We start from the raw sequence: 12,500 nt of genomic DNA, 5'->3' as shown, positions 1-12,500 counted from the left end.
TATTTCTCTCACTCTCCTGCTCACACACACATAAACATACGTAACCTGTGTTATCTGTCTGTTTCTCCTCCAGGTATGACGTGGACTCTAAAAGCCCAGACCTCTCCAAACACGTGAGTGGATACGCCTTCTCAAACCCAAAGCCAATGATAAACAGGGATTGGCCAATACTCGCAACAATTATCAACATCATTGGCTGAATCCATTGGCTTTCAAAGTTATTAGTCAGCAATACAAGTTAACTGATATAACAGAGTCATCAGAGTTAGAACCAGTTCAAACTCATCATGAACAATTAACCCAATATTCAGAGAGATTAAACATGTATTTCTGCTCTCTAATTGGCCAAACTCTTCTTATTTATGTCTTTGGTCTGATCGTGACGTTGCATGGTTTGATTAGTTGTGCCTGTTGAATGTCGCATGGTTTTATTAGTTGTGCCATCTAAAATGGCAATTGAACTGATTCCAGAGGCCGACCCAAAACAACGCCGGCGGAGGAGACGTACTTAAAGTGGCCTTCTAGTCTGACTTAATAGGCGCGCACACCACCCACCGCTTTTGAGTATATTACTCGCTAATGTTCAGACTCTGGATAAAAAAGTTGATGAGCTCAGGGCGATGGTCTCTTTCCAGAGAGACATCAGGCATTGTAACATACTCTGTTTCACAGAAGCATGGCTCTGTCAGAAGGATGTACTGTCTGAGTCAGTCCAGCCAGCTGGGTTCTCAGTTCATCGCACAGGCAGGAATAAATATCTCTCTGGGAAGAAGAAGGGCGGGGGTGTTTCATGATTAATGACTCATGGTGCTATTGTAATAACATACAGGAGCTCATGTCCTTTTTGTTCACCCAAACTAGAATATCTCACAATCAAATGCCAACGGTATTATTAAGAGAATTCTCTTCGGTTATAGTCACAGCCGTGTATATTCCTCCTCAGGCCATGACGGCCCTCAAATAACTTCACTTTATGCAAACTGGAAACCACATATCCTGAAGCCGCATGTATTGTAGCTGGGGATTTTAACAAAGCAAATCTTAGGAAAAGGCTTTTGAAGTTCTTTCAACACATCGACTGTACTGTAGTACACGCGCTGCTAAAACAATCGACCATTGCTACTCCAACATCCGAGATGCCTACAAGGCCCTCCTTTCGGCAAATCTGACCATGACACCATGTTCCTATAGGCAGAAAGTCAAACAAGTGCTTGTGCTTAGGACTATTCAACGCTGGTCTGACCAATCGGAATATTGACGAATATATTGATATGGTGACTGAGTTTATTTTATTTATTTTCCATGAACCTTTATTTAACTAGTCAGTTAAGAACAAAGTCTTATTTACAAAGACAGCCTAGCAGGGATAATCGACATCCACAGCACCCAGGGAATAATGTCAGGATAGAGGCAAAGTGGAGTCGGCTCAGACGGCTCAGACATGAGACGTATGCAGACAATCACGGACTACAAAGGGAAAACCAGCCACGTCGCGTTGATTCCGCACAAGCTAAACACCTTCTTTGCCCACTTTGAGGGTAACACAGTGCCACCGACGCCGCCGGCTACCAAGGGCTGTGGGCTCTACTTCTCCGTAGCCGTCGTGAGTGAGACATTGAACCCCTTTGTAACCCTCGCAAGGACGTGACATCCCTAGCCGCATCCTCAGACCAATAGATCCACAGACCATGCAATCGCCATCACACTGCACACTGCCCTATCCCACCTGGACAAGAGGAATACCTATGTAAGATTGTTGTTTATTGACTACAGCTCAGCATTCAACACCATAGTACCCTCCAAGCTCATCATTAAGCCTGAGGCCCTGGGTCTGAACCCCGCCCTGTGCAACTGGGTCCTGGAATTTCTGACGGGCCGCCCCCAGGTGGTGAAGGTAGGAAACAACACCTCCATTTCGCTGATCCTCAACACTGGGACCCCACAATGTTGCGTGCTCAGCCCTCTCCTGTACTCCCTGTTCACCTATGACTGCTTGGCAACGGAGGCCTCCAACTCAATCATCAAGTGTGCAGACAAAACAACAGCAGTAGGCCTGATTACCAACAATGACTAGACGGCCCACAGAGAGGAGGTGAGGGCCCTGGTGGAGTGGTACCAGAAAAATAACCTCTCTCTCAACGTCAACAAAATGAAGGAGCTGATCCTGGACTTCAGGAAACAGCAGAGACCATAGTGGAGAATTTCAAGAGTGTTCAAAGCTGTCATCAAGGCAAAGGGTGGCAACTTTGAAGAATTTAAATTATGCAATATATTTAGATTTGTTTAACACTTTTTTTGATTACTACATGATCTCATATGTGTTATTTCATAGTTTTGATGTCTTCACTATTATTCTACAATGTAGAAAATCGTACAAATAAACAAAAACCTTGAATGAGTAGGTGTGGTCAAACTTTTGACTGGTACTGTATATATCCATACAATATGAAAACAATGTTATGAACAGTTTGTTTGTTCATAACATGTTGTTGTTTCTAGAAGTGGATACAACGGCTCCGTGACCATACCTCCTGTATGGTCAGTACGCCTGTATCGTATGCATCCAGTGAACAATGTGTAGTAGTAGTAGTAGTATAGTAGTTGTAGTATTATTATGTATCTTCATTATCAACACCATCATTTCTCATTAAATGTTTTTATCCACTGGTCTCCACATTTGAATTGGATAAACGGGATGTACAGATGTAGGATCTTAATTGGATCACTCTTTTATTACTGAGAATTGCAAACATGCAAACTTGTTGAGTATTTGAGTAAAAAAAAAAATGCTTCTAAAGTTCGTAATTTCCACTTTGAAAATTCAGACATGATTTGACCCGAAATAAAAATATATCAAACGCTACAAAAACAGCCATTAATTATAATCCACATAATAATTCAAAAATGTTCTTGCGGCAGGATTATTTTCCTGCTGTAGCAAACTGGCTCAAATTAAGATCCTACATATGTATGAATCATCATGTCACTATTTTAATGCTAATAAGAGAATAACATTCTGTTGTTTGGGACACTGTTGGGACAAAAGGTATTTAGAGAGGTCTTCATACACTGAAGAACCCATTTAACAGATGATTTCATGTATTTAGATATATTTGCATATCTCCAACTGTAGGATTTTATTTATTTTTATTCCGCCCTGATATTTGTATTCACTACCGGCTCTTATATGACATCTCACCTGTATTATCTCCTGCTACACTTCCTAGTTTGAGCGGTGCTGGGTGTTCTGGGTATTGTAGTGTTTGTGTGTATATGATGTGTTCTGTTGTTGTTGTTGTTGTTGTTGACCCTGCTGCCTGCTCTCCCCTTCTGGAAGCCATCTGATGTCAACGTACGTCTCTGCCTCTCTCCTCTCCTTCAGCACTGTAGCTGTAGCGATATTGTAGCTAGATATACAGAAAACGCACACAGTTGTAACACATGGAACACACTCTGCTAACCTCTGTATACGACCTTGTTCCCTTGTTTCGCTATCCCATCATCCCATTGTCCAATGTTCACCCAACGTTGTTGTTTCCCTACATCCATGTTGACTGTCCCTCTCTCTGAGTCTTCCCTTCCTAACCCTATGCCTCCTCCATCCTGTCTCTCTTTCTGTCTCTATATATCTATCTGTCTCTCTATTTCTCTCTCTCTCTCTCTCTCTCTCTCTCTCTCTCTCTCTCTGTCTCTCTCTTTCTCTGTCTCTCTCTTTCTTTCTCTCTCTCTCCCCCTCACCCTCTCTCTCTCTCTCCCTCTCTCTCTCTCTCTCTCTCTCTCTCTCTCTCTCTCTCTCTCTCTCTCTCTCTCTCTCTCTCTCTCTAATTCTCTCTCTCTGTTCTCTCTCTGTTCTCTCTCTCTCTCTCTCTGTCTCTCTCTCTCTCTCTCTGTCTCTCTCTCTCTCTCTGTCTCTCTTTCTGTCTCTGTCTCTCTCTTTCTGTCTTTCTGTCTCTCTCTCTCTCTCTTGCTCTCTCCCGCTCTCTCCCACGCTCTAATTCTCTTTCTCGCACTCTCTCTCTCTTTCCACCTCCCTCCTTGTCACCCTCTCAGGACTTCTTGGGTCAGGTGTTCTGTACTCTGGGGGAGATCGTGGGGTCACCTGCCAGTCGACTGGAGAAACCACTGGGGTGAGTCAGTCTCAGATATCAGCTCTGTTTTTTAACCACTGTTGTCCTGAAGTTGTTCTCAAACCTCTCCTCAGCGACTCTCAGTCGTTTCACAATTTACTTGTGGCCCTAAAGTAGCTTGACGATTAGTTCACAAGTTTGAATCAGGTGTGCTGGTTCTGGAATAGATGGCGTGTGGTTGGGTGTTCCCAGAGGAGAGGTTTGAGAAGCACTATCCTAAAGGAGACTATTACGGTTGACAGGTTGGCCTCTGTCCTGTGGTGCTGAGCGCCAGATCTCTGTAGCCTAGTGGTCAGGGCATTGGGCCAGTAACCGAAAGGTTCTGTCCCTGAATGAGGCAGTTAACCCACTGCTCCCTGGGTGCTGTGGATGTCGATTATGATTCATCTCTCTGATTCAGAGGGGTTGGGTTAAATGAGGAAGATGCATTCAGTTGTACAACCGACTAGGTAACCCCCATTCCCTCTCTGGTTTCACAGCTGTCCATAGTGCTGAAATCTCTGATCACCTCTATTTGCTTTCTGTTAAACTTAACCCTCATGCTACTGACTGGGGCCATTGTGACCCCAGAGGCATAGTTTAGATCATAGCCCAAAGGTGGTTTATTAAATTCAGAACATTTTTCATGAATTTGTCAATCTACTTGATTTGAACTAATCGAAATCATTGTTTTGTGTTTCTGTATCAAACAACAAACAAATCAATGATAGAAGCTGTAAGAGAAGCAAAGTATTGTGTTTAATTTGATAACAGCCTAACATTGTGTATATTTCAGTCAGCCCACTCACACTTTAAAAATAAAAGAACTAGGCCCTTTGGGGTCATCCGACCAATAACAACTCCTTCTGCCTGTAGTAACATAATAAATAGGAGCTTTATTTGAACGTAGGTGGGGACATAATGACACGCTACAGGGTGGAAGGGCACCTGTGTGATTTTGAGTGATTTTGACCAGATAGACAGATCGTCTCCTGAGATAATACACCCCATGAACTCGTCTAAGATGGACTTTTCTACCCCACTTATTGTACAAAAACCAAAAATGACCTGATTTTTGTGTATATAAAAATCTGCCAATGGTGTACACAGTCTGCCAATGGTGTACACAGTCTACCAATGATGTACACAGTCTACCAATGGTGTACACAGTCTGCCAATGGTGTACACAGTCTGCCAATGGTGTACACAGTCTACCAATGGTGTACACAGTCTACCAATGGTGTACACAGCCTGCCAATGGTGTACACAGTCTACCAATGGTGTACACAGTCTACCAATGGTGTACACAGTCTGCCAATGGTGTACACAGTCTGCCAATGGTGTACACAGTCTACCAATGGTGTACACAGTCTGCCAATGGTGTACACAGTCTACCAATGGTGTACACAGTCTGCCAATGGTGTACACAGTCTGCCAATGGTGTACACAGTCTGCCAATGGTGTACACAGTCTACCAATGGTGTACACAGTCTACCAATGGTGTACACAGCCTGCGAATGGTGTACACAGTCTACCAATGGTATACACAGCCTGCCAAAGGTGTACACAGTCTGCCAATGGTGTACACAGTCTGCCAATGGTGTACACAGTCTACCAATGGTGTACACAGTCTGCCAATGGTGTACACAGTCTGCCAATGGTGTACACAGTCTGCCAATGGTGTACACAGTCTGCCAATGGTGTACACAGTCTGCCAATGGTGTACACAGTCTACCAATGGTGTACACAGTCTACCAATGGTGTACACAGTCTGCCAATGGTGTACACAGTCTGCCAATGGTGTACACAGTCTGCCAATGGTGTACACAGTCTGCCAATGGTGTACACAGTCTACCAATGGTGTACACAGTCTGCCAATGGTGTACACAGTCTTCCAATGGTGTACACAGTCTGCCAATGGTGTACACCGTCTTCCAATGGTGTACACAGTCTGCCAATAGTGTACACAGTCTGCCAATGGTGTACACAGTCTGCCAATGGTGTACACAGTCTACCAATGGTGTACACAGTCTGCCAATGGTGTACACAGTCTGCCAATGGTGTACACAGTCTGCCAATGGTGTACACAGTCTGCCAATGGTGTACACAGTCTGCCAATGGTGTACACAGTCTGCGAATGGTGTACACAGTCTACCAATGGTATACACAGCCTGCCAATGGTGTACACAGTCTGCCAATGGTGTACACAGTCTGCCAATGGTGTACACAGTCTGCCAATGGTGTACACAGTCTGCCAATGGTGTACACAGTCTGCCAATGGTGTACACAGTCTGCCAATGGTGTACACAGTCTGCCAATGGTGTACACAGTCTACCAATGGTGTACACAGTCTACCAATGGTGTACACAGTCTGCCAATGGTGTACACAGTCTGCCAATGGTGTACACAGTCTGCCAATGGTGTACACAGCCTGCCAATGGTGTACACAGTCTACCAATGGTGTACACAGTCTACCAATGGTGTACACAGTCTACCAATGGTGTACACAGTCTGCCAATGGTGTACACAGTCTGCCAATGGTGTACACAGTCTGACAATGGTGTACACAGTCTGCCAATGGTGTACACAGCCTGCGAATGGTGTACACAGTCTACCAATGGTGTACACAGTCTACCAATGGTGTACACAGTCTACCAATGGTGTACACAGTCTACCAATGGTGTACACAGTCTGCCAATGGTGTACACAGTCTGCCAATGGTGTACACAGTCTACCAATGGTGTACACAGTCTGCCAATGGTGTACACAGTCTACCAATGGTGTACACAGTCTGCCAATGGTGTACACAGTCTACCAATGGTGTACACAGTCTGCCAATGGTGTACACAGTCTGCCAATGGTGTACACAGTCTACCAAGGGTGTACACAGTCTGCCAATGGTGTACACAGTCTACCAATGGTGTACACAGTCTACCAATGGTGTACACAGTCTACCAATGGTGTACACAGTCTACCAATGGTGTACACAGTCTAACAATGATGTAAAAACCGGATAGAACTGCAATACAGAACTCGGATACACTATGAATCTACACAGAGAGCTGTATCAGTCTGTATTCTTCAACAAGTGGTTCTTCTAGGGCAAATCTCAAAAAGGGTTTTATTTGAAACCAGGTTTCTCTGAGGACATAGTTAGAACTGCAATACAGAAACGGGCTGACCTCTGAATGGACACCTAGCGCTGGAGTGGAATGTATTCTCTGAAAAATTGGGACATTTTATATAAATACCAGAATTCCCATACTATCCTCCAATATTCTATGTGCAATCCTCAACAATGAAGTCCTCCATTAACATCCTGAACTGCCCTGGAGACACCAGAGCATCAAGGTGCAGTGGACTCTGCCAATCATTTCATATACATAGCAAAATCAACAAGTAAATGCAGATTGAGCTAATTCAGTAGTGATCAACGGGACCTCTAGAGTTAACCATCCCTGTGATCTGATCTGATGACTCGTATGTCTGTCATTTAACAATGAGGTAAGGTATGGACGGAAGTTTGCACTAGAGGGCTTTATCAACAAAAAGACAGCAGTGTGTGGTTTACTCCAGTGACGTCTCATTTCTGACATGTTCTGATGAAACCATGTTGACAGAAGAGGGAGAGAAACGCAGGAAAAGGAAGGAGAAAAAAAAGATGACTAAAAATAAACGAAGGGGAAAGGGAAGTAGAAGGAGAGAGAAAGAACGATAAATAAATCAATTGGACTTGTTCCGACTGATGTATAATTATTGTCATTTGAGAACAGGGTGAGGCACTGAACCAGAATTACTACAATTACTGCTAAACGGCTGGCGTACAACCATGGGGGTGTGGAGGACAGTGGGATGAGTTTTAGGTTGTAGGGGATGAAGAGGAGAGAGGGATGAGTTTTAGGTTGTAGGGGATGAAGAGGAGAGAGGGATGAGTTTTAGGTTGTAGGGGATGAAGAGGAGAGAGGGATGAGTTTTAGGTTGTAGGGGGTGTAGAGGACAGTGGGATGAGTTTTAGGTTGTAGGGGATGAAGAGGAGAGAGGGATGAGTTTTAGGTTGTAGGGGATGAAGAGGAGAGAGGGATGAGTTTTAGGTTGTAGGGGATGAAGAGGAGAGAGGGATGTTTTAGGTTGTAGGGGATGAAGAGGAGATAGGGATGAGTTTTAGGTTGTCGGGGATGAAGAGGAGAGAGGGATGAGTTTTAGGTTGTAGGGGATGAAGAGGAGAGAGGGATGAGTTTTAGGTTGTAGGGGATGAAGAGCAGAGAGGGATGAGTTTTAGGTTGTCGGGGATGAAGAGGAGAGAGGGATGAGTTTTAGGTTGTAGGGAATGAAGAGGAGAGAGGGATGAGTTTTATGTTGTAGGGATGAAGAGGAGAGAGGGATGAGTTTTAGGTTGTAGGGGATGAAGAGGAGAGAGGGATGTTTTAGGTTGTAGGGGATGAAGAGGAGATAGGGATGAGTTTTAGGTTGTCGGGGATGAAGAGGAGAGAGGGATGAGTTTTAGGTTGTAGGGGATGAAGAGCAGAGAGGGATGAGTTTTAGGTTGTAGGGGATGAAGAGCAGAGAGGGATGAGTTTTAGGTTGTCGGGGATGAAGAGGAAAGAGGGATGAGTTTTAGGTTGTAGGGGATGAAGAGGAGAGAGGGATGAGTTTTAGGTTATAGGGGATGAAGAGCAGAGAGGGATGAGTTTTAGGTTGTCAGGGATGAAGAGGAGAGAGGGATGAGTTTTAGGTTGTAGGGGATGAAGAGGAGAGAGGGATGAGTTTTAGGTTGTCGGGGATGAAGAGCAGAGAGGGATGAGTTTTAGGTTGTCGGGGATGAAGAGGAGAGAGGGATGAGTTTTAGGTTGTCGGGGATGAAGAGCAGAGAGGGATGAGATTACGTCCCGTTTTGAAGATAACACAGTGCCACCAACGTGGCCAACGTGAGTAAGATATTTAAGCATGTTAACCCTCGCGAGGCTGCCGGCCCAGACGGAATCCCTTGCCGCTTCCTCAGAGCATGCGCAGACCAGCTGGCTGGAGTGTTTACGGACATTTGCATCAAGATGTCTACCATTGTTCCTGTACCCAAGAAAGCAAAACTGAACTAAATGATTATCACCCCGTAGCACTTTGAGAGGCTATTTAAGGATCATATCACCTCTACCTTACCTGACACCCTAGACCCACTTCAATTTGCTTACCGCCCCAATAGATCCACAGACCATGCAATCGCCATTACACTGCATACTGCCTTATCCCATCTGGACAAAAGGAATACCTATGTAAGAATGCTGTTCATTGACTACAGCTCAGCATTCAACACCATTGTACCCTCCAAGCTCGTCATTAAGCTCGGGCCGTGGGTCTGAACTGCCCTGTGCAACTGGGTCCTGGACTTCCTGACGGGCCGCCCCCAGGTGGTGAAGGTAGGTAACAACACGTCTACTTTACACTATCCTCAACACAGGAGCGCCACAAGGGTGCGTTCTCAGCCCTCTCCTGTACTCCCTGTTCACCCATGACTGCGTGGCCACGCATGCCTCCCACTCAGTCATCCATTTTGAAGATGACACAACAGTAGTAGGCCTGATTACCAACAATGACGAGACAGCTTACAAGGAGGAGGTGAGGGCCCTGGGAGAGTGGTGCCCAGAAAATAGCCTCTCACTCAACGTCAACAAAATGAACAACCGCAGGGCTCTCCAGAGGGTGGTGCGGTCTCTCCAACACCGAGGTCAAACTACCTGCCTTCCGGGACACCTACAGCACTACAGAAGAGTCTTAATGAGGGGCTGAAGAGTCTGAATGAGGGGCTGAAGAGTCTGAATGAGGGGCTGAAGAGTCTGAATGAGGGACTGAAGAGTCTGAATGAGGGGCTGAAGAGTCTGAATGAGGGACTGAAGAGTCTGAATGAGGGGCTGAAGAGGATGAATGAGGGGCTGAAGAGGATGAATGAGGGGATGAGGAGGATGAATGAGGGACTGAAGAGGATGAATGAGGGACTGAAGAGTCTGAATGAGGGGCTGAAGAGTGAATGAGGGGCTGAAGAGTCTGAATGAGGGGCTGAAGAGTATGAATGAGGGGCTGAAGAGTCTGAATGAGGGGCTGAAGAGTCTGAATGAGGGGCTGAAGAGTCTGAATGAGGGGCTGAAGAGGATGAATGAGGGGCTGAAGAGGATGAATGAGGGGCTGAGGAGTCAATGAGGGGCTGAAGAGGATGAATGAGGGGCTGAGGAGTCTGAATGAGGGGCTGAAGAGGATGAATGAGGGGCTGAAGAGGATGAATGAGGAGCTGAGGAGTCTGAATGAGGGGCTGAAGAGGATGATAAATGAAGGAAGTGTGTAGGAGTGGTGTGTTTATTGTGTTGGAGTGTGATGGACCTGACAGAGAGGATAGAAGTGTGGTCGTGGGACTGTGTCTGTTTACTCCATGATTAAAGCACAACACTGCCTGTTACCCTTACGGCCGGTACACAGGGTGCTTTATTACAGCAGACATGGACTGATCATGGTGGGAGCTGCAGGCATCTAGAAGGAAGATCTGTACTGTAGATCATGTTGTTGAGGATTAATGAGCTTTGAGCTGATATCCAACTGTCTGGGCTGTGTGTGGGTGTATTTGCCACCCGAAGGCATGGCAGGATCATCTAACACACAGAATGCTGTATGGTGCAGGTATCATCTGGCTCCGCCCAGACGCTATGCCACGCCCACGGATGTCACTTTCTTCTTCACAATGAGTCTGGATACATTCCAGAACCTTCACTGAGCGCAAACACATTCAGGGCTGTCTGATTGGTCATTCAGGGCTGTCTGATTGGTCATTCAGGGCTGTCTGATTGGTTCTGAAACCAATGGGTTGGGCCAGATACGGGACACACGTGGTACTTTGGAAATTTGCCATTAGCTTTGATACTCTGATTGGTTATAGACGGTCCAATCGCTGATGACTTTGTTTTGTACAACGCCCCCACTGGTCATAGATGTCAAGAGGTCTGAATAGTAGTGGGAGAGGCTGTGTGAGTAGTAGTGGGAGAGGCTGTGTGAGTAGTAGTGGGAGAGGCTGTGTGAGTAGTAGTGGGAGAGGCTGTGTGAGTAGTAGTGGGAGAGGCTGTGTGAGTAGTAGTGGGAGAGGCTGTGTGAGTAGTAGTGGGAGAGGCTGTGTGAGTAGTAGTGGAGAGGCTGTGTGAGTAGTAGTGGGAGAGGCTGTGTGAGTAGTAGTGGGAGAGGCTGTGTGAGTAGTAGTGGGAGAGGCAGTGTGAGTAGTAGTGGGAGAGGCTGTGTGAGTAGTAGTGGGAGAGGCTGTGTGAGTAGTAGTGGGAGAGGCAGTGTGAGTAGTAGTGGGAGAGGCTGTGTGAGTAGTAGTGGGAGAGGCTGTGTGAGTAGTAGTGGGAGAGGCTGTGTGAGTAGTAGTGGGAGAGGCTGTGTGAGTAGTAGTGGGAGAGGCTGTGGCACACGGTCTCTCAATTCAATTAAATTCAATTCAAGGGGCTTTATTGGGGCTTTATTGGCATGGGAAACATGTGTTAACATTGCCAAAGCAAGTGAGGTAGATAATATACAAAAGTGAAATAAACAATAAAAATGAACAGTAAACATGACACATACAGAAATGTCAAAACAATAAAGACATTACACATGTCATATTATAAATATATGTATATACAGTGTTGTAACAATGTACACATGGTTAAAGAACACAAGGGAAAATAAATAAGCATAAATATGGGTTGTATTTACAATGGTGTTTGTTCTTCAATGGTTGCCCTTTTCTTGTGGCAACAGGTCACAAATCTTGCTGCTGTGACACACTGTGGAATTTCACCCAGTGTGCCACCATTTGTTTTCAAATTCTTTGTGGATCTGTGTAATCTGAGGGAAATGTGTCTCTCTAATATGGTCATACATTGGGCAGGTTCCCACCTCATTTTGTGGGCCTCTTTCTCTCTCTCTCTCTCTCTCTCTCTCTCTCTCTCTCTCTCTCTCTCTCTCTCTCTCTCTCTCTCTCTCTCTCTCTCTCTCTCTCTCTCTCTCTCTCTCTCTCTCTCTCTCTCTCACACACACACACACTCATGCATGTACACACACACAAGCACACACACACATTCACAAATTCTCCCAACACATGTTGGAGAATCACACAAGTGCTCTCTAGCTGTCTCAAGCACACACACACACACACTTTTTTTTATCAGTGCCTGCCCTCACCTAATATAGAAAAAGCCTGTGTGTATTTTGGTTCTCCTCTCTCTCATGTAATTGTACTACTGGCTTTAATCTCATTTAATTAGGAAGCTGTCATTGTCTTGCTGGAAGGTAGTCAGACGGGGAGGGAGGGAAAAAGCAAGGGAGGGAGGGAGGGAGGGAGGGAGGGAGGGAGGGAGGGAGGGAAAAAGCAAGGGAGGGAGG

General features: G+C 45.6%; 1 protein-coding gene across 1 annotated transcript in view; it reads left to right on the top strand.

The window, feature by feature from the left end:
- Positions 1 to 12,500, top strand: part of LOC127932611 (copine-8-like) — a 472,696-nt gene that overhangs the window by 261,332 nt on the left and 198,864 nt on the right. Inside the window, exons 6-7 of the mRNA XM_052528628.1 lie at positions 74 to 113; positions 4,051 to 4,127. Of these exons, the coding sequence (XP_052384588.1) occupies positions 74 to 113; positions 4,051 to 4,127 (117 nt within the window). The remainder of the gene's footprint in view (positions 1 to 73; positions 114 to 4,050; positions 4,128 to 12,500) is intronic.

The sequence above is a fragment of the Oncorhynchus keta genome, chromosome 10 (genome assembly GCF_023373465.1).
Source record: "Oncorhynchus keta strain PuntledgeMale-10-30-2019 chromosome 10, Oket_V2, whole genome shotgun sequence".
Classification (NCBI taxonomy): domain Eukaryota; kingdom Metazoa; phylum Chordata; class Actinopteri; order Salmoniformes; family Salmonidae; genus Oncorhynchus; species Oncorhynchus keta.
This window is presented reverse-complemented; position numbering and strand designations above follow the sequence as displayed.